Genomic DNA, 17,956 nt, shown 5'->3' with positions numbered 1-17,956 from the left:
GATGTAGTAAAGCTCACCACCATCAACCCTCTGAAACCAGATGTTTAGATGCGCTGAACTTCTAAACCTCGTTGGAGACGTTGGTGGTTTGGGTAAAACCCAGAGAGGTGTAGCTGAAACTAGGTTGATGTTTTGTAGAGAGCTCTGTGGAGCTGAGCCGTCCTGTGCCGCCCTTCAGCCCCCAGCCCTGGCACAGCTGCCACAAACTGATCTACGTGCGACCAAACCCAAAGACGGGGGTGCCGGTGGGTCACTGGCCCATACCCGAGTCCTTCTGGCCGGACCAGAATTCTCCAACCCTGGTGAGCAGAGAATAGGCTGAACTTCTGGTGAGTCTCTCCTCTCTGTGGGGCGGTCTTCCTGACTCTAGCTGGCTGTGACTTTCTCCCAGCCGCCTCGCTCGGCCCACCCCATGGTGCGTTTCTCCTGCGCCGACTGCGACCCCATGGTGATCGACAAGCTTCCCTTTGATAAGTATGAGCTGGAGCCCTCTCCGCTCACCCAGTACATCCTGGAGAGGAAGTCACCACACATGTGCTGGCAGGTAGGTGTGACATCATCACTCCCACAGGTAGTTACATCAGTCGCTCGCCGCTGTAACACGGGTGTTTCCAGGTGTTTGTCAGCAGCAGCGGGAAGCAGACGGACTTAGGAAAGCCGTTTGGTTACCTGAAAGCCAGCACTACTCTCACCTGTGTGAATCTGTTCGTCATGCCCTACAACTACCCAGTCCTCCTCCCTCTCCTCGGTAAGAGCCGCTCCTCCGTACCTTTATCTGGGTCTGCCCTGAAGCGGTAACACTCTTACGCTAAACACCAGATACTTTGCTGTTAGGAGGACCCAGAATAACAAAACCCTCCTCACAAACTTTCTCCCATCAGATGATTTGTTTAAAGTCCACAAACTCAAACCAAACCTGAAGTGGCGACAGGCCTTTGAGATGTACCTGAAGACGATGCCTCCGTACTACCTGCTGGTAACCCGACGCTCCCGTCTGTCTTTGTGGAAGGTTCTGTGTTCGCTGTTGTTCACTAACTCCGCTTTGCTCTGCTGGCAGCCCTTAAAAAAGGCGCTGAGGATGATGGGAGCTCCAAACCTCATCGCAGACACCATGGACAGTGGTCTGAGTTACAGTGTCATCTCCTACCTGAAGAAGATGAGTCAGCAGGTAAACGGCCGGCGCTCACGCAGCTTCAGCTGACGTCAGCAGGAAAACGGCGGCGGGTTAGGGGCATTCATAGAAGTTTAAAACAAGACAAACACGTCACGGATTCTCAACCTCATGCTTGTTTGTTAGCGTGAGAGCTAAACCGGCTGACCTGAGCTCGTCACGCTGTCATCGCCTCAGGCTGCTGCTTTAAGCTCACACACACACCGTCTGAGGATTCCTGGACAGATTTCACCTTTGACCAGTGTTTGGAAGACACGTCGGACACTACCGACATGTTCTGATGTTCTCTATCGACATACCGACCGACGTGCCTCCACTCTTAACTAGAAAAATAAAAAAGTTCCTGAAAACCACAGAATGCAGACTGTTACACGGGTTAGGGCATAACATGTAAAGGTCAGAGGTCAACCTACTGTTGAATCTGAGGCGTGTGACCCTGGTTTTAGTCAGATCGTCCAAAGTCAGATGACCTTGATCCTAATGTTTGTCCTGTGCTTCCTAAAGGCGAAGCTCGAGTCAGATCGGCTCATCGTGTCGGTGGGGAAGAAACCTCCTCAGGAAAGTGGCATAAAGGTGAAGAACCACTCCAGTTCTCTCTCGTTGGCCCACCGGCGGGACTTCAAGCAGCTGCTGCAGGGAATCACCGGGGAGGCGCCGTTTCGCCTGGCGGACATCAACTTCAAAGAGTTCGCTGGCTTTCAAATCGCCTTACTCAGCAAGGTAGAGGAGCGACGGCAGCCATGTTTCTGCCGTCTGTGGCAGTTCACAGCGTTTTAGCTGGTTTCCACTCAACCCTCATCCAAATGTGTTCACAGGAGGTAAAACCTCAAACTTACCGGAACGCCTACGACATCCCGAGACGGAGCCTCCTTGATCAGGTCACCCGCATGCGCTCAAACATGCTGCGGACATCTTTGAAGTTCATCCAAGGCCAAGACGATGGTATGTAGATCGTAGCGAGCCACAGATCACCTAATCGCTTGTTCTTCTGGACGAAGAAACGAGTTGTTGGGCATCTGATTGCTAAGCTAGCCTGCTAGCCTAAACAAACACAACCGATAGAGCAAAGTCGTGTTGCTGCTCATAAAAACCCAGCAGAACCGATGCAGACCATCTGTTATTACACAGCTTTGTTATTCCCCAACAATAAAACCTGTGAGGGCTGTAATATGGCTGAATAAGAATTACTACACATAATAACGTTAACACATTTAGACCGCTGTAAAAACCCAGCGATCAGTGTGTTTTCAACACATCATGTAATTGAGATCTGTTGAACCCAAAAACACCTCAAACCAAATGATGTGAGCTGTAAAGGATGTTGTCATGAACTGAACCGTGCGTGGCTCTCAGACTCGCTGCACAGCGTTCCCGTGGCTCAGATGGGAAACTACCAGGAGTATCTCAAAATGATGCCGTCTCCTTTAAGAGAGCTGGACCCGGATCAGCCCAAAAGGCTGCACACGTTTGGGAATCCTTTCAAGCAAGATAAAAAGGTACCTCTCGGATCCCTCCACCCTACCTGCCCGTCGCTGCTGTTTGATTCGTTGTCCCACTCGGTGTCAGCGGACGTGTTTTCTTCCCAGGGGATGATGATCGACGAGGCAGACGAGTTTGTGGCTGGCCCTCAAAATAAGAAAAGAGGAAATTCTAATGATTCCAACTCCAGTTTGACCATGAAGCGAAGGCGGAGCATGTCCCCGTTGCTGCGGCGACCACAGACTCCTTCAGGGAACACCAACCAAGCAACGATAGGGAAGAGTCCAGCAGGAGCTCAGGGCCAACAGGGTCTCCTCAAAGACTCTCCACAGCACAAAGGTAGGAGCAGCAGCAAGTCCAGGTGTTCTCCAGGAGGGTCCAGCATAGTTAAATAGTTCTCTGGTGTTCTTTATCCATCAGGAGTTGATGGGAACAACTTGGTGATCACTGAGAGCAATGGAGATGGTGTCCTTGAGTATGACTCTGGAGAAATCTGGCCCACTGACCTAGACACGGAGGGGATGAGTCCATCTTCACTGGTTGTAGAAGACAAGTGTGCTGCAGTGGTGTCAGATCAGGACGAGGACATCTGCAGGGCAGAAGAGGCGGAGATGGACGATCATCTGGAAGAGCAGCTGCTGGAGGAAAAACACAACTGTGAGGATCTGAGTCCACAAGGTGAGGTGGACATCTCTGAAGCTGATCCTGCAGCTCTGGAGACCATCTTCATATCTCCACTGGATGGCTGCCAAGCAGAGCTCCGGAGCCGAGTCATCAAGGAGGTCCGCAAACCTGGACGGAGTGAGTATGAGCCCGTAGTGGATCCTGCTCTGGCCCCACGAAGGTCCCGTTTGATGTTTCTTTTGTTTCTGCTGTTTGACTCAGATTATGAAGCCATCCTGGATCTCCTGCAGCAGGTGAAAGGATCTGAAAACACGCAGAAGTACTTCATCCAACACGCCATCAAAGAAGCTGCCAGGTGTGTGTGTGTGTGTGTGTGTGTGTGTCAGTAGAATAATTTCAACCACTTCTCTTTTCATCCATGTTCCAACAAGCCGCTGCTCCACGGTGATGTTTGATACTCAGACTAAACTACAAAGTTGGGTATTTATGGTTATTTTATCCAGTAACGACCGGTTTTCCTAAAGCTTCCTGCTCGGGTGAAAACGTGGTGGTGCACGCCGGGCCCGCGGTTCACAGACAGAGGCCCGCAGCTCTTCCTGGTTGACTTTCAACATAAAAAGTTAGAGTCCCATAGTCGTCATCACACACTGGTGAAGTTCATCGGGGGCAGCAGTAGCTCAGGTGGTAGAGCGGGTTGCCTCATGATCGGAGGGTCACGGGTTCGATTCCAGCTCCCGCCAGGGGTGTCCTGCTGTTGTGTCCTTGGGCAAGACACTTCACCCAACTTGCCTGTGTTAGTGGTGGTCAGAGGGGCCGACGGCGCCGAATGGCAGCCTCGCCTCTGTCAGACCTCCCCAGGGCGGCTGTGGCTACAAGTAGCTTACCATCACTAGCAGTGTGTGAGTGTGTGAAAGCGTCTTTGGGTGTCTAGAAAAGCGCTATATAAGTTAAGTGCATTATTATTATTATTATCTACCCATTTGGCCCATCCCAATCCAACCCCATAAAGCTGAGTGTCAAGCAGGGAGGCGTTGGGTCCCATCTTTAGTATGACCCGACCTGGAACTGTACCCCGATCTCCCAGTCCCAGGGCGGACACTCTACCACCACCAGGCCACTGAGCTGGTTACGAGATGATTAACCTACAAACAACCCAAAGTAACACGAGTAAAGATCTCCTGTTAGCACTGAGCCTGCGTTGTTGTGGAGGCCTACAGACGTCACATGAATGCTTCATTTCTGTTGGGGTTTAGAGATGTTCAGCACTTAGCTGTGGCAGCCATATTGAATCAGGCTGAGTCCATAAGTGAATCCGTGACTGCTGAACATTCAGTAATTCACTTGAATCCATTCAGCTGATATTTAGTTACCAGGGTGATGCTGGATGAATGTTTAAGTCACTACTGGATTTCTGAGACCAACCTTCATCCCAGCTGTCGTTGCTTGCACTCTACTTAGCTTTCTCTTTTTCTGACAGGTTTAAGAAGCGGGTTTTGATCCAGCAGCTGGAGACCATCCTGGTGGAGCTGGGAGGGGGACCGGACAACCTGCTGCCAGCCTCCAACTCATCATGGGAGGTGGTCTCAGCAGATCCGGACAAGTCTCCTTTCTCCTGAAGGTCCTCTGCTGCTAGGTTTTACCAGTAAACAAACGTTCACGCTCGTCTAGTGTTGCTGCATCGTGTCAAAGAGTTCTACTGGAGGTCGTCAGAACCGAGCCCTTTGGGTTGTCTGGACAGGAAAAATATCCTCTTCATACTGACAGATGCCTCAAACATCTACATGGCTCTGCACACACACACACACACACACACACACACACACACACAGTCTGATGCTCTCTAAAGCCTGACCTCCTTCAGCTGGTCTGAAAAGTGTTTCCAAACATGTTTTTATAAATAAAACATTTTTCATATCGTTTAGCGACGGGCAGGAAAAACCAGATCAAACCAGATGACATCTGCTACTCACTGATTTTTTTATTTCCTGTATTTATTGTCTTTATTTCTCCGGGTTGATTCTGTTATCTAATACTTGACTGTTTTTAGAGGTTGGTTCTGACGCGCTCCAGCATCAGGGGTTGTGCAATATGGATCAAGTCTGTGAGCTCCGGGGGTGGCGGTGCTTTTCTGAGAGGGTTCAGTCGTTTTAATGTGGTCGTTTAAGGATCGGACGTTCGTTCAGTTAGGCATAATCCACCCTGGTTGGATGTGAAGAAACTCACGACTGAACGAGGGTTTCAGTGGTTTCCAAGTGTGTAAAAGTTATAATCATCAAACTGAGCAGCTTCTGTTTGAGTAGGTAGAGGTCACGTCTGACAGGATTGATAAGCTAAAGGCTAGTCTGACAGGAGCCGAATGTTTTGCTGCCATCTTAAAGCAGCTCCGATCTTTCACACTGCTTTTGTGATTAATGCCAAACACAATCGGCAGCTAGGTGTAGCTCTCCAACTAGAACCAGCAGGAGCGGACGTTCCTGCTGAAACTACCGTGTGAGGCTGAATCAACAATGGTGTAAAGCTTTTTCAGGTTTACATGCAGCAGCGGCGGCTCACCAGACCAACTCCTGTGAAAAATACACCATCTACACAGTTAGAGGTGCACCAAAAATAAGCACCGGTGCTCCAGGTAATGCACCGTCGCCCGTTCACCAAGGTGTGTGAATGCACCGTCCCTCTAAGCACCAGTTACCATGAGAAATAATAGATTTTACACGCAAGGTTTGGATACCAGAATTCTCGTTCCCAAGTTAATCAGAGCTTGAAAACAAAAAGTCTCCAAGTTGGTCCAAGTCAAGCTTGTCGGCTGTGCAGGGATCAGAAATCAGAATAACAACTCGCCACTTTTACACAAAAACAAACTGCAGTCCCGATCAGTGAAAGCTGTTTTCACCCTGCAGTATGTTTGTGCGTCAGCGTTGGAGAAGCTGGTTTAAGGGTGAAGAGCCGCTGCCCGATCTTCTGCTGTCGGTTAAATACGCGAACAGAGGATTGTATCGCTTCATCTGTTCTCACAGCCGCTAACCCCGCGGCAGGAACACTCCTGGTCATCTCCACCACTCTGCAGGTTCTCTCCTCTCTTTGTTGTGATGTACATCAGATGTTCACTACTTATTATTCTTCATAGGCAGTTATAGATTATTTTTGTACATTTAACACCAGAGTAAAGAAATATTTTGTAAGAAATGTTTTTAAGCCATTTTTTGTAAACTGTTAAACCTTCAGAGCAGAATGTTTTATAAGGACACTTTTATACAACACACAATAAATAAAGCACATGTAGGGTGGCCTCTGCTGGTGTTTGTTTTAAATTTAACTTTAAACCAGTTTTCAGCACACTCATGCTTCCTGGAACAAAATCCCATCATAGATCTTTTGCATTTTGTTGTGTTTTTAAAACAAAATGTTTTTTTGTTCATCTTTAAACTTTTTCACCTTTGGACAAAAGTATCCTGCATCGAGAGAAAAGTCTAATGAAGCCGTCAGAATGCACGTTCGAAGCTTCTGTGTGTATGCATGAGGATGCTGAGTTACGTATATTTGAGGTTGTGCTTTAAACACACACACACACACACACACACTGTAAAGCAAAATGGTGCATGTTTCACAGTCACCTTTTATTGTGGCCAGTCTAAGGCTCACCTGTGCAATATTCACTAAGAGATTTAGGAACAACATCTGAGACTTGTGTCATTTGTGAATATAGAAAATGTTTCAGATCTTTGAGATGAGCTCATGAAAAATGAGAACAAAAGGGTTATGTTTATATTTTTTAACAATGAGCTGACGGTTATTTGCAATCACGAGAGATATCATCTTTATTTATAAAGCGCTTTCCATCAATGAGAGAAAGCGCTGCACACATAACAAAGATGTAAAACAACAGCAACCATGCAGTGACTAAGATAAAACAAAAGGACTAAAGCAATAAAGATATTCGTTAAAAGATAAGAACGACTAAGAAGGCTAGTGGAACGCCATGGTGTAAAAATGGGTCTTAAAAACTGGCAGAGAGGGTGCTTGTCTGATCTCTAAAGGAAGGTCGTTTCACAATTTGGGCGCCCAGACCGAGAAAGCTCTGCCGCCTCTAGTCGAGCAGCGCGCACGCGGAATGACCAACAACTCCAGCTGTGATGACCTCAAAGCGCGCGATGGAGTGTACGATGTGATTAAGTCAGAGAGGTATGATGGCACACGGCCCTGTAGTGGCTTGAAGACGAAAGTGAGTACCTTGAATTTGACTCTAAAAGAGACCGGAAGCCAATGCGGATGAGCCAGGATTGGTGTGATGTGTTCATGCCTCCTGGTGCCAGTCAGGAATCCAGCTGCAGCTAGGTAGATAGGTACTCCCACCCCATCCTGGGACTCACTTCAAATCGCAGTCATTTATCTCAGTAATTCCACTTAGACCGAGAGACCGTCTAAAGGCTCAGGAACCCTTTGCCGGTGTTCTGGATTCTTTAGCGGATTAGTGTGAAACTTCGAGTCTAAAATGTTCTAATTGTATGAGCATGTAATGAGTATCTCATTTATTAGTTTTACCTTTTACCTTGAATCACTGACAAATGAAATTTGGCACCATTTATATGAAAAAAAAGTGGTTCTCTCGCATTCGTCTAAAACCCTCCACCAACGTCATGTTTCGGACCAAGAGCGACTATCGGACCATCTGGGTGTCAGTCTCGCCGATACGCTGCACTTCCCTGGGTCCTCCATTCTTTACGCACTCATGTATTTAGCTAGCCTAGTGAACTAGACCAGATTCTTGCCTAATATTTATTTAGTCTGGCTTGCCAAGCTAGTATTTAGCAACAGAACACCACTGGTGTAAGAGGTTCATAACTCACTAATATCGGAGGAAAACAGCCGGCTGCTACCACTTTTAGGACAAACTACCAGATTCCCAAAAAGAAAAACACCAATTGAAGTCACAGACAACAAAAATAAATTTGGACGTAGATAACTGCTACTGGTGTTTAGTGCTAGCTCGTTGCCTCTGACGATACAAGTTTGTGTAAGACGGTGTTGTCCAAGGTGGAGCACCGTCTGCATTGGCCCAAGGATGGACTGCCTGCCTAAAATCAAGCCAGGCCTGGAGTAACTTGAGCGTTGTGGACTCACCTGCTGCACTTTTTCATGTGTTCTGGATGTGCCTGGAACTGCAGGGATATTGCAAGCACTCTCCAGGATTTATAGCAGACGTGACCAAGTCACTGTTTTGCAAGTCTTTCCAGTCAAGTCCAAGTCAAAGACAACCAAGTCCAAGCTGAGTCTAAAGTCAATGATGTGAAAATCCAAGTCAAGTCCAAGTCCTTCACTTTGAATTTTCAAGTCATAATCAAGTCATCTGTACAACTTCAATTTAATGACGATGATAATAAATTCCAGAATAAAAGCTTCTTAAAGTTTCATTTTTTTGCTCAAACAAGCAGGAAGTGCAACTGAACTTGATTATAAACAAAGAGCTGCTGCAGTTAGCAGAACAAGATCACACCCACAACCAAGGATGATTTATGATTTTTGTCCACGTCGTGCCACTTTTGTGCTAAAATATCAAATATGCTCAAGTCATCAAGTCAACAGATTCAAGTCCAAGTCAAGTCGTAAATCTTTATAGATTTTATCAAGTCAAGTCAGAAGTCATTAAAATAATGACTCGAGTCCAAGTCATGTGACTCGAGTCCACACCTTTGATTTGTAGGGACCATTGTGCGCCCGGATCCCAACCGCTTGTTTGGAGTAGTTGCAGTGAATGTTCCCTTGGACACGTCAGCTAGTCCGATTGCCTTTTTTTATCTTCTGGATAAGACTGTCCAGGTGGAAGGACTCGTTGGATCGCTGAGTTTATGTCCCATGCTCACCTAGAGAGAATTAGGCGCAGTGGTGGGCTAATGTCTGACTTGGGTCTTATTTTGATGGTATTACTGTGGATTTGTTGTTCTTTTTGTACATTTGTTTTGGTGTTTTAAGTTTGAATTAGTGTCACAGTGAGACTTTCTCTGTCTTTTTACTGGATCTGGTGTAGCAGGGTGGGTATGGGGGGGGGGGGGGGTTCATGTTAAAAACAATAAAAATTGAAAAAAAACGTGGTTTTAAATGCATAAATACAAATGGTCAAATACATCTAAAACTGCAGGAATGTGTTATCTAAATGCAACTTGCAGATAAAAATCCAAAACATCGGAGATTCCTGCTTCTCTGCAGATTAAACCCAATGTGTGGATTATGCTGCCACCTGGTGTCCAACATCTTCAACTGCAGTTTTCATTTCATCAGACTTTTGATGCTGCAGTCCTGCAGCAAGGTCACAGCAACAACAACCCTATGAGGATCCGCCCAAATGGTCGTAAATTAATCATCGGCATGTCCTTCAAATAAAATCACCCTTAAGCAACAATCAGACCCGTGAGCTACAGAGCACAAAGAGACGCTTTGTAAAATCAATATTTATTAGATTAAAAACATTCTGTTGATTCTTAAAGTGTTCAATGACAGAAAAAAGATCGTCTAATTCCTTTCAGCATCACAACCGCTCCAAAAATGACTCCTGCTCTCGTTGAGCCAAAACAAAACCCTGTTTCTTCCAAACAGGAAGTGCGGTCCATTGCAAGGAAACCACCGTGGGGGCACAAAGAGTCGTCAATTTGTGAAATAATAAAACCCATTCAGCCTCATCTGGACAGAAGCTGGAGACGGGCGTGAAGATGAAGCGGAGTTGTAACAAAACCCTCATAAAAAAAAAAGGATCTACAAACACACAGACTTAGTTCAGAAGCGGGACATGTCTCAGTATCTTAAGACTCCAGAGCAAAGACACACCATATATACAGCCAGATCCGCTTGGAAAATAAACCGAAGGGTTGGCACGGTCGAGTGTTGAACATGAAGGGAACAACCTTTACAGACAGATGCAGGTTAGTTTATTAATAAATAAGAATCTGTCCACCCTGCCTAAACAAGACAAACCCAAACGGGGCGAGGAACGAGGCTGCAGGCAGGATCGGTCATCTCAGTGCAAATGGTCCAGCTTACGTAGCCTGAGGGGGTTGGGCAGAGCCTGCTGATTGGGTACCGAGGACGGCTCCTCCTCCGCTGAGCTTAATAAAACGCGACCTCGATGGTTGAAAAGGTAAAATGACGGATGGTTCCTCAGAGTGTCAAAAGTTCTGAAGAGAGGAAAAGAGATTATTTAAAACACGAGAGCTCGTCACAGACAGTTTAAACCAGAGAACACAGACAGAGTGACTCATTCTGGCCTCTTTGAGCTGTTTTTGTATAAAAGTTATCAACAATCACCATCTTACCTGTTGTAGAAGGCGTTCTGAGCAGCTGTCGTTGGGAGAAATAGTGTTTACATCCTACATGACTGATGAGCTGCCATCTTTAAACAGCTCCTAAACGGCGTTATTTCAAAAGTCCATCCTGGTGGATATAAACCCTATTTCTCAGAACAGAGGCTGTTCAGGAAGCCATCTATGACGTGTTAGATGGTAAGCACAACAAACCCTTTAACTCCTGGTTGGTTCTAATCAGTGAGGCGTTGGTGGGGGTCGCGTGGAAGAGAAATGATGTTAGAAAATTAAAGTTGTTGACGTTAAAGGTTGGAAAAAGCAGCAGAATATTGTGCAATAAGAAGTAGGCCAACCATGATTAGTGCCTAAATGAAAACGGGAGGTTTTAAATGCAGCAGCCTGTTGAACACGGAGGTGGGAGTGTCATGGTTAGGACTCAGAACAGCCTTTTTCGTTACTCAGCAGATTACTGGGGGACAGAATTGTTAATTCCTTGATGAGATATATATCCTTCTGCACCATTCAGGCAGTTTGGGCCTGTGCACCCGCCACCATAGCAAAGGAACTTGTAAATCCTGTCCTGCATCGACAGCCTAGGTTATTTTCTTCCCTTTCTCTGAGTAATGAAAGAGCTGTGTCACTTCTTGGCACGCTGTTGCACCGGTGTTGTTAGCAAATGAGGGTGGGGAACAGCTAACGTGGCTTCTTAAACTGCTGGTGTTCCCAACATATTCAGAAATGGCTTTTAGTGTCTTAGGAGCAGCTTTAGCCGGTACTGCAACCTCACAGCTTCCTTCCGCCAGAGCGCGGCAGCAGCCACCACTATACTGATGTACATGCATACTGATGAGTACGTACTGAGACAAAAAATAAACAAATAAAATATCAGCCAATTTTATTTTGGAATCAAATATTTATGTTGCAGTTTAAAGAAACAAACTGCATTACGTTATAATCGATTATGTGCTTCTTCAACGATGCATCATCATTCATGTCTGCATTTCGATGCATCAACAAGTACTTGCTTTTACCGAGTACCAGTGCCAGTACTGATAAATGTCATTACACTCCTTAAAATCAACTTGGAAATTGTTTCTATTCCTTTATCAGATTAAACTTAAATAAACATTCAGTGTATTATTTCTCTTATTTCACTGACAAAGCCACGCTCGTAGTGTACCTAAATGCTACTGAATCTTTGTAACAAACAGCCACGACTCCTACCGGTTTACCCAAAACTGACTTGGGTGGAAGTGCACCTTTAAAGGAGACTTATGCTAAACTGACCTTTTGTGCTGCTATATGGCTCTCTACTGCCTCAATAGCATTATCACCTTCTAACAGCCAATCAGGGGATGTGTGGGCATTAGGGATGGGTACCTTTGACATTTGAATTGATTCGGTACTAATTCCCGGTACCTAGGAATCGATACCGGTACTTAACGGTACCAGTTTTAGATACTTTTGAGTGTTTATTATTTTAATTCTCTTTTATAATAAAATATATATTTTTCTCAATATATAACCATATTTGATAAATATCACGATAAATAACATACAACTGTTTGTATTTTAACATCGTCCTTGTAGTTTTATAAGCTGATAATTAAACTGAAGCAAACATCTTTACTGTGAACTAAATTTACTGTGTATCTTCATTCCTTTTGCCGTCTTTTTTCTTTTGATTTTTTCTACTGGGAAGTTAGAATTTCCGAGGAGAAAGCGAACGCACCATTAGCTGATAACAATGGTGGCATAGGAAGGTAACATATCAAGCTAACGTTATCTTAAACAGTTTATTTAGCTGCTGGAGCAGATTAAAACGATGATGCCTCACACTTAGATCGTTGTCGCTGGTTTCACCTTCACCCAATCACCCGTCGCATTTAATAAAGTGAAGCCAAACTTTAGAGCGCGTTCATGTTCTTCTAGTCGGATATCCGGAGTTCCGAGGAGAAAGCGAACGCACCATTAGTGAAACGGAAGCTAACATATCAAGCTAACATTATCTTAAACATTTTATTTACCTACCGGAGCAGATTAAGATGAGGATGTCTCACTTAGATCGTTGTCGCTGGTTTCATCATCACCCAGTTACCCATCACATTTAGTGAAGTGGACCCAAGCGTTAGCGTGCGTTCTTTCTACCATGCTGCTCTGTTTACAACTCGCTCGCAGCGACCGACGACATAACGCTCTTGCGCATGCGCAGCTGTCTAGCCAAGTTCTCGTTATGAAGGACGGGAACCGAAACGAGGCACCGTTTGAAATGACGTGAATCGGTGCTCGGTCGGTTCTATGGAATTCGGTCGGTACCTTAAAAAGTACCGAATTCGGTACCCATCGCTAGTGGGCATGGCCAGCAACAGCCCATTAGCATTGGTAGAGCCCTCAAACGGCTCATTCTGTGTGGTACTGAAAATGTCAAGAATACAACTTTTAATGAGAGGAATTTGGTGCAAAAAATTGCATGGACCATAGAGCTAATACAACTACAGAATAAACGTTATAATTTGTCCCCAACAGTAACGTGTCTCCTGGCATTTTAAAGCGAACTTAATAACTACTGCAAATGTTTCGAGAACAACTGAATAATGAGATGTTTCAACAAATTAGTGTTTTTCAACCTAAATAAGACAAAGAACCGAGAGATGTTAGTCTCGTCGAACAGAGCTCTGGTGGTTGTCCATCCCTAACTAGTGTATCTGCCGAACTGCCTTATGGGAGTTGAGAGTGTCCCTGTGGAGGGATGTTCCACAGAGCTGAAATCGAACCGGGTCACAAACAGATCCGGTACCGGAGGCTGTAAAGGGAATCTACTCACTTGTTTTTCAGCTCCGAGGACGCGTCCATGTCCTTGAACTCTCCAGCGATGTGAACGATCCCGTAGCAGGTCATCACAAACGATAATAATGTCTGCAGAACGATCTGTGGTGGGAGCAAGACGACGGTGAAGACAAATAAAAAGCAGGGCTCTCTCTGAAGACCAGAGATGGGTTACTCACGTCGATAGGCAGCGTTTCGTGCTCCTTCTCTGTGAGCCGCATGTATGACCGATCTGATGGGAGAGTTGGGATTTAATCAGAGTAATATCGACAATAACTCACAGAATACTCTTAATCCAAACATTAAACGACGGCAGTCACACAGAAGCGAGCAGGTACAGATTAAAGTCTTCCTCCGTTGGAGGCTCTAGCGGAGCTAGCTAAGCTGCTGTGGCCACAGGCCCCGCGGTCCTTCACTCGGTGGAGACTCAGTCCAACCAGAACTAACCAACACAGGAAAACATCGGTCTAACATCTTGGCGCTGAAACTCACGCTGTGCTGCCGAGAACGCTGCGTGGGCCAAGGCAAAGAGTCCGATGCCGACAACACCTTTCCAAAACGAAGAAGCCATCTCGAAGCAGGGCTCAGAGGGACTGTGGGCACCGTCGTAAAACAGTCGTAAACTGACGCAACTGTCACTGCGTCAAAACCAAAACCTACCTGCCAAATGATTATTTATGTTCGTTAAATATTATTATTCGCAGCCTGATATCTGTAAAATCATTTTATTTATGTGTTTTTGCCCTCTATTTAGATTTTTGTGAGCTGAAAATACCCAAAGAAAGCTGTCAGACGTCAAATGGTGCATTCGAATCACATCCTAAATTACATGTTTCTAACCAAACTCATTGATCTCCAACCAATATATTTGATCGAAAATTGAAGATTAGATGTATAACTAGAAAGAGCTTTTCATGGTTTAGTGAGCGTTTGCGTCAAAATAAGTCCAGATACACATAATTTTATTCTGACCTCGATTTAAAACCAGAATATCCGAGTGTGCCCTGAATCTTCCACTACATCCGGTCTCTGCGTAGCTTCTTCCTGTTAGCTAGCGCTGTTCTCTCATGTTGCCTTGCTAAGCGCTCTGTTACAATAATTAAACTTTTACAGTTGTGTAAGATAAAATAAGCAAACATGGCAGACGCCATTCAGAAGAAATTAAAAGCGGAAGTAGAAAAGTATGCACAAATGCAGAAAGGTGGGTTTTCTTTATGTGCTATCACAAGTTTTAGAGGGCATGTAGCCGCTATGTGTGCATGAAGTAACGTTAGCTTTTTGGCCATAAGAATAGTTTTTTAACCCACCTGCGTGTTTTTTCAGATGTTAGCAAGAACATGTCAGCCAGACAGAAACTGGAGACGCAGCTGACAGAGAACAACATTGTTAAAGAGGTAACTTCAGTCCTGTATGGCTGTATATCACAACGGTTTGTGTGTAATAATCCAGACATGACTCGCCTGTGTTTCCAGGAGCTGGATCTGCTCGACAGCTCAAACACCATCTATAAACTTATCGGTCCTGTTTTAGTGAAACAAGATCTGGATGAGGCCAAAGCCACCGTGGCTAAAAGACTGGAGTACATCAACGGGGAAGTGTAAGTCAAGCTGCTGCTTTACTGTTCTACAGCTCACCTGCACACCAATGTCTGTGTCACAGTGGTGAAAGATGGTTAGATTTGATCTTGTTTTTACAATTTCAGGTGGACGAAGCCGGTTAAACCCTGATTTTACTCAGACTCAGGCAGGAATCTTAATGGAAACAAACATAAAATGTAATTCTGAGCAATGCCAGACGCAGAGATGAGATCATCAAATTAATGCGAATATTAAAAAAACAGTTGGCCCTTATCATTTATTGCCATTGACAGCTAAAGACGTCATTTTAAATCCAGTGGCTCGCTGCAATTGACAACTAAAGCTGTCAGTTGCATTGTTTTAACGGGGTGGGCGTGGGATCGAGCCCCCGCACCATGAGAGTAAACATGACGTCTCTAAAGCTGATCTTAGTCCGTGTGTCACACGTCACCTGATCAGGAAGGAGAAAATCCATGAATTGGGATATTGTTTTGGGACGCTGCTGTGAAAAAAGCGAGGCGCTAACCAGAAAAGCGTCTGCAGCTCACACTTGGACAACAGATTGTGAAAGAATGGTTAACGCTAGAAACACGGTGATTCTTCCTGATGTAAAAAGTGAGTCTACTCTTTCTTTCGATAGTTTTGGCGTTTGCATGATCATAGAGCACAACGTTCTGACTCTTCAAAATCAGTAAAAACGCTCAAAAACGCTGGCAGCCAGGGGATTTCTGATCAGAAAACAGCGCAGTGAGTGAGTTAAACAGGATCCACCATAGTTCCTTATTTTCTTGTGGGTTGAAGCTGCTGACAGTCGCTTTTAAAACCATTTATTTAACCAGGAAGTCTCATTTTTAGTTGAACATGAAGGGACTTTCTTAAATTAGCGTGTTTGACATAACCGAATCCTTCACTAAGCGATTCCGGGTTCTAGCATGGCGGTGGTTAGGATGATACGTTTCACCTCTTGAGTGTGCACTGACGGAAGCATATTTTTTGCGTGTCACTTTTCCACTCAAAACGCAGCACTGAAGAGATGAAGTTGGAGAGGAACGGAAAACTTCATCCACAAAGACCAGCAGTTTGTTTTACTGGAGAATTAGACTGGAAAACCGGCATTCCCAGTTAGAACCAGAGAGGAATGTTTCAGTAAATCTGAGTAAATACCTGCTGCTGGAATTAAATGAATCAAATACAAAATCAGAAAATACAAAAAAAAACAATCGAATCCAGAATTATAATAGTTTTACTAATTTTGCTTGTTATTCTCATCATTACATATTTCCAGAGATTGTGAGTTAATTAAAATTAAAAAACACAAATTCCATATTTCTGACTGTGAGGATTATGTATTTTGATACTCGACACCCAATGTGTCACATATTAAAATATGCTGACTAATCCCAGCTGTCAGCCGAACGAAGGATTAATTGTATTGGACACAGAGACAATCGCATATTTAAACCTGGAAACAAACAAACAAAAAAATTTGAAAAATACAAAAGCAATGAGACAAATGAAAAACCTGCTAAACTTTGGAGAAGCCATGGCGCTCACACCGCCTTCACACTGGCTCAGCAGGAGCAGGAACACCTCCCGTTCAGGTTCAGTTATCCTGGTTATTCCTCCTCTCCTCCTAATCCTCAACCTCCATCTTTGAGAGTGGAGCTTGAAAAATCAGAAAAATGTGACGGCTGGATCGAATCAACAACAAAAATAATTTTCCTACAAGGCATTCTGTTTCGGACACACAATCATTTATGTTGAAACGTACCTTAAAGGGATACGATGTAAAGTTTTCATATTTTTAATCATTTTCTTGAGTAAGTATGTGCTAGAATGACCCTTAAAGGAGTCATCACCCGTTACTACCGTGGATATCTACATCACATTATATTATTTAGGCCATGAAAGTCATTTGTATTGGAAAATTAATTAAAAAAGTGCTTTTCTGACCCTTTTTTGTAAAGGACAGGTTTTCTCACAAGAGCACACGCGATATTTCGGCTGTGCTGGGCGTGTCATTTGGAACCGTAGGGTGTCCATGAAAGATCCCGCCTTTCTCGCCTCTGATTGGCTAGAAGGACTCAACTACGATTGGCTATTTTATTTAGCAGCAAACTGGCTTCCCGGCCAGTGAAAATTCATTAGGAAGACATTATATGGATTTTTTTCAAGTGGAAAGGTGAAAACTTCAGGTGATGACTCCTTCAGCAGGGTTACAGAAATGTAACTCAGACCCCCGCAGCCCTCTGTGGCCAGAATATCACGCTTGCAACTTCAGAGTGCTGGACTTAGAAAAAATGGAGCTGACATGCCTGCTTGCAGCACATTTCCTGCATGTTTTAGATCACGAACAGAGCTGATATGTTTAGTTTAGTGATAAATCATTCCTGTAGACACTAATGAAGCTGTTAGATTAAGGTGTTAAAAACAAAGACGAATGCACTGCAAAAAGACATTTTGCTTTTGGTTCTACTAAACAGACACTAGGGGGTGCTAAAGCAAGCCAAAACTGCTAAACGTGTCTAAAAAAGATCAATTCTACACACAAGTGACCAGCTGTACAGGTGTAAGTCCTGCTGATGCATGTAAACTAAATACTAAAGTGTCACGCTCTGCCCCGTCCTGTTGCAGTCAGAGGTACGAGACGCTGCTGAAGGACATGGAGAAGAAATCCGAACAGCACAGAGAACTTCTGACCGTCTTACAGCAGGAGCTGCAGAAAGCTCAAGGCCTCACTCCTGGGAAATTATGATCTCACACACACACACACAGCAGAGTGGGTAATGATGTAATGTTAACCTGCAGCTCCGAGCACATCTGCTCGTCCTTCTTATGGTGGCTTTTCTGTTAATAAACGTCTTTTTTTTCATGAAATAAGCTTTTATGGCTTCTTTTTTTATTAAGAAAGGTTTACTTTAATGAAACAAAGTACAAATGGTCAGCAGCAGCAGGGTGTGTGTGTGTGTGTGCATCGTGGGTTTAGCCAC

The 17,956-nt window shown here is 44.6% G+C and overlaps 3 protein-coding genes across 4 annotated transcripts in view; 2 read left to right on the top strand and 1 right to left on the bottom strand.

The window, feature by feature from the left end:
* The window catches only part of ints6l (integrator complex subunit 6 like), a 13,650-nt gene extending 7,089 nt beyond the window's left edge, over positions 1-6,561 (top strand). The window contains exons 7-18 of one of the 2 annotated variants that reach the window (XM_015949488.3): positions 139-302; positions 392-544; positions 616-748; positions 882-976; positions 1,058-1,168; positions 1,676-1,891; positions 1,987-2,113; positions 2,525-2,667; positions 2,758-2,989; positions 3,071-3,451; positions 3,536-3,629; positions 4,752-6,561. In XM_015949488.3, the coding sequence (XP_015804974.3) occupies positions 139-302; positions 392-544; positions 616-748; positions 882-976; positions 1,058-1,168; positions 1,676-1,891; positions 1,987-2,113; positions 2,525-2,667; positions 2,758-2,989; positions 3,071-3,451; positions 3,536-3,629; positions 4,752-4,890 (1,988 nt within the window). In that variant the 3' untranslated portion in view covers positions 4,891-6,561. Of the gene's footprint in view, positions 1-138; positions 303-391; positions 545-615; positions 749-881; positions 977-1,057; positions 1,169-1,675; positions 1,892-1,986; positions 2,114-2,524; positions 2,990-3,070; positions 3,452-3,535; positions 3,630-4,751 lie in introns of both variants that reach the window. The other variant, XM_054738148.2, reaches the window with a different exon arrangement.
* A 3,140-nt stretch (positions 6,562-9,701) lies between these two features.
* On the bottom strand, positions 9,702-14,399 carry mmgt1 (membrane magnesium transporter 1). The gene is made up of 4 exons (XM_015949249.3): positions 13,882-14,399; positions 13,569-13,621; positions 13,388-13,491; positions 9,702-10,437 (listed from the first exon to the last, which is right to left on the bottom strand). The coding sequence occupies exons 1-4, from the start codon at positions 13,958-13,960 to the stop codon at positions 10,281-10,283; spliced, it is 393 nt and encodes a 130-aa protein (XP_015804735.1). The 5' UTR covers positions 13,961-14,399; the 3' UTR covers positions 9,702-10,280.
* A 5-nt stretch (positions 14,400-14,404) lies between these two features.
* pfdn6 (prefoldin subunit 6) lies at positions 14,405-17,846 on the top strand. The gene is made up of 4 exons (XM_015949372.3): positions 14,405-14,590; positions 14,713-14,783; positions 14,862-14,986; positions 17,601-17,846. The coding sequence occupies exons 1-4, from the start codon at positions 14,527-14,529 to the stop codon at positions 17,719-17,721; spliced, it is 381 nt and encodes a 126-aa protein (XP_015804858.1). The 5' UTR covers positions 14,405-14,526; the 3' UTR covers positions 17,722-17,846.
* Positions 17,847-17,956: the final 110 nt, after the last annotated feature.

Source organism: Nothobranchius furzeri, chromosome 1, assembly GCF_043380555.1.
Source record: "Nothobranchius furzeri strain GRZ-AD chromosome 1, NfurGRZ-RIMD1, whole genome shotgun sequence".
In the NCBI taxonomy this organism is placed as follows: Eukaryota; Metazoa; Chordata; class Actinopteri; order Cyprinodontiformes; family Nothobranchiidae; genus Nothobranchius; species Nothobranchius furzeri.
The sequence above is the reverse complement of the archived record's forward strand: the minus strand, read 5'-3'. Positions and strand labels throughout refer to the sequence as shown.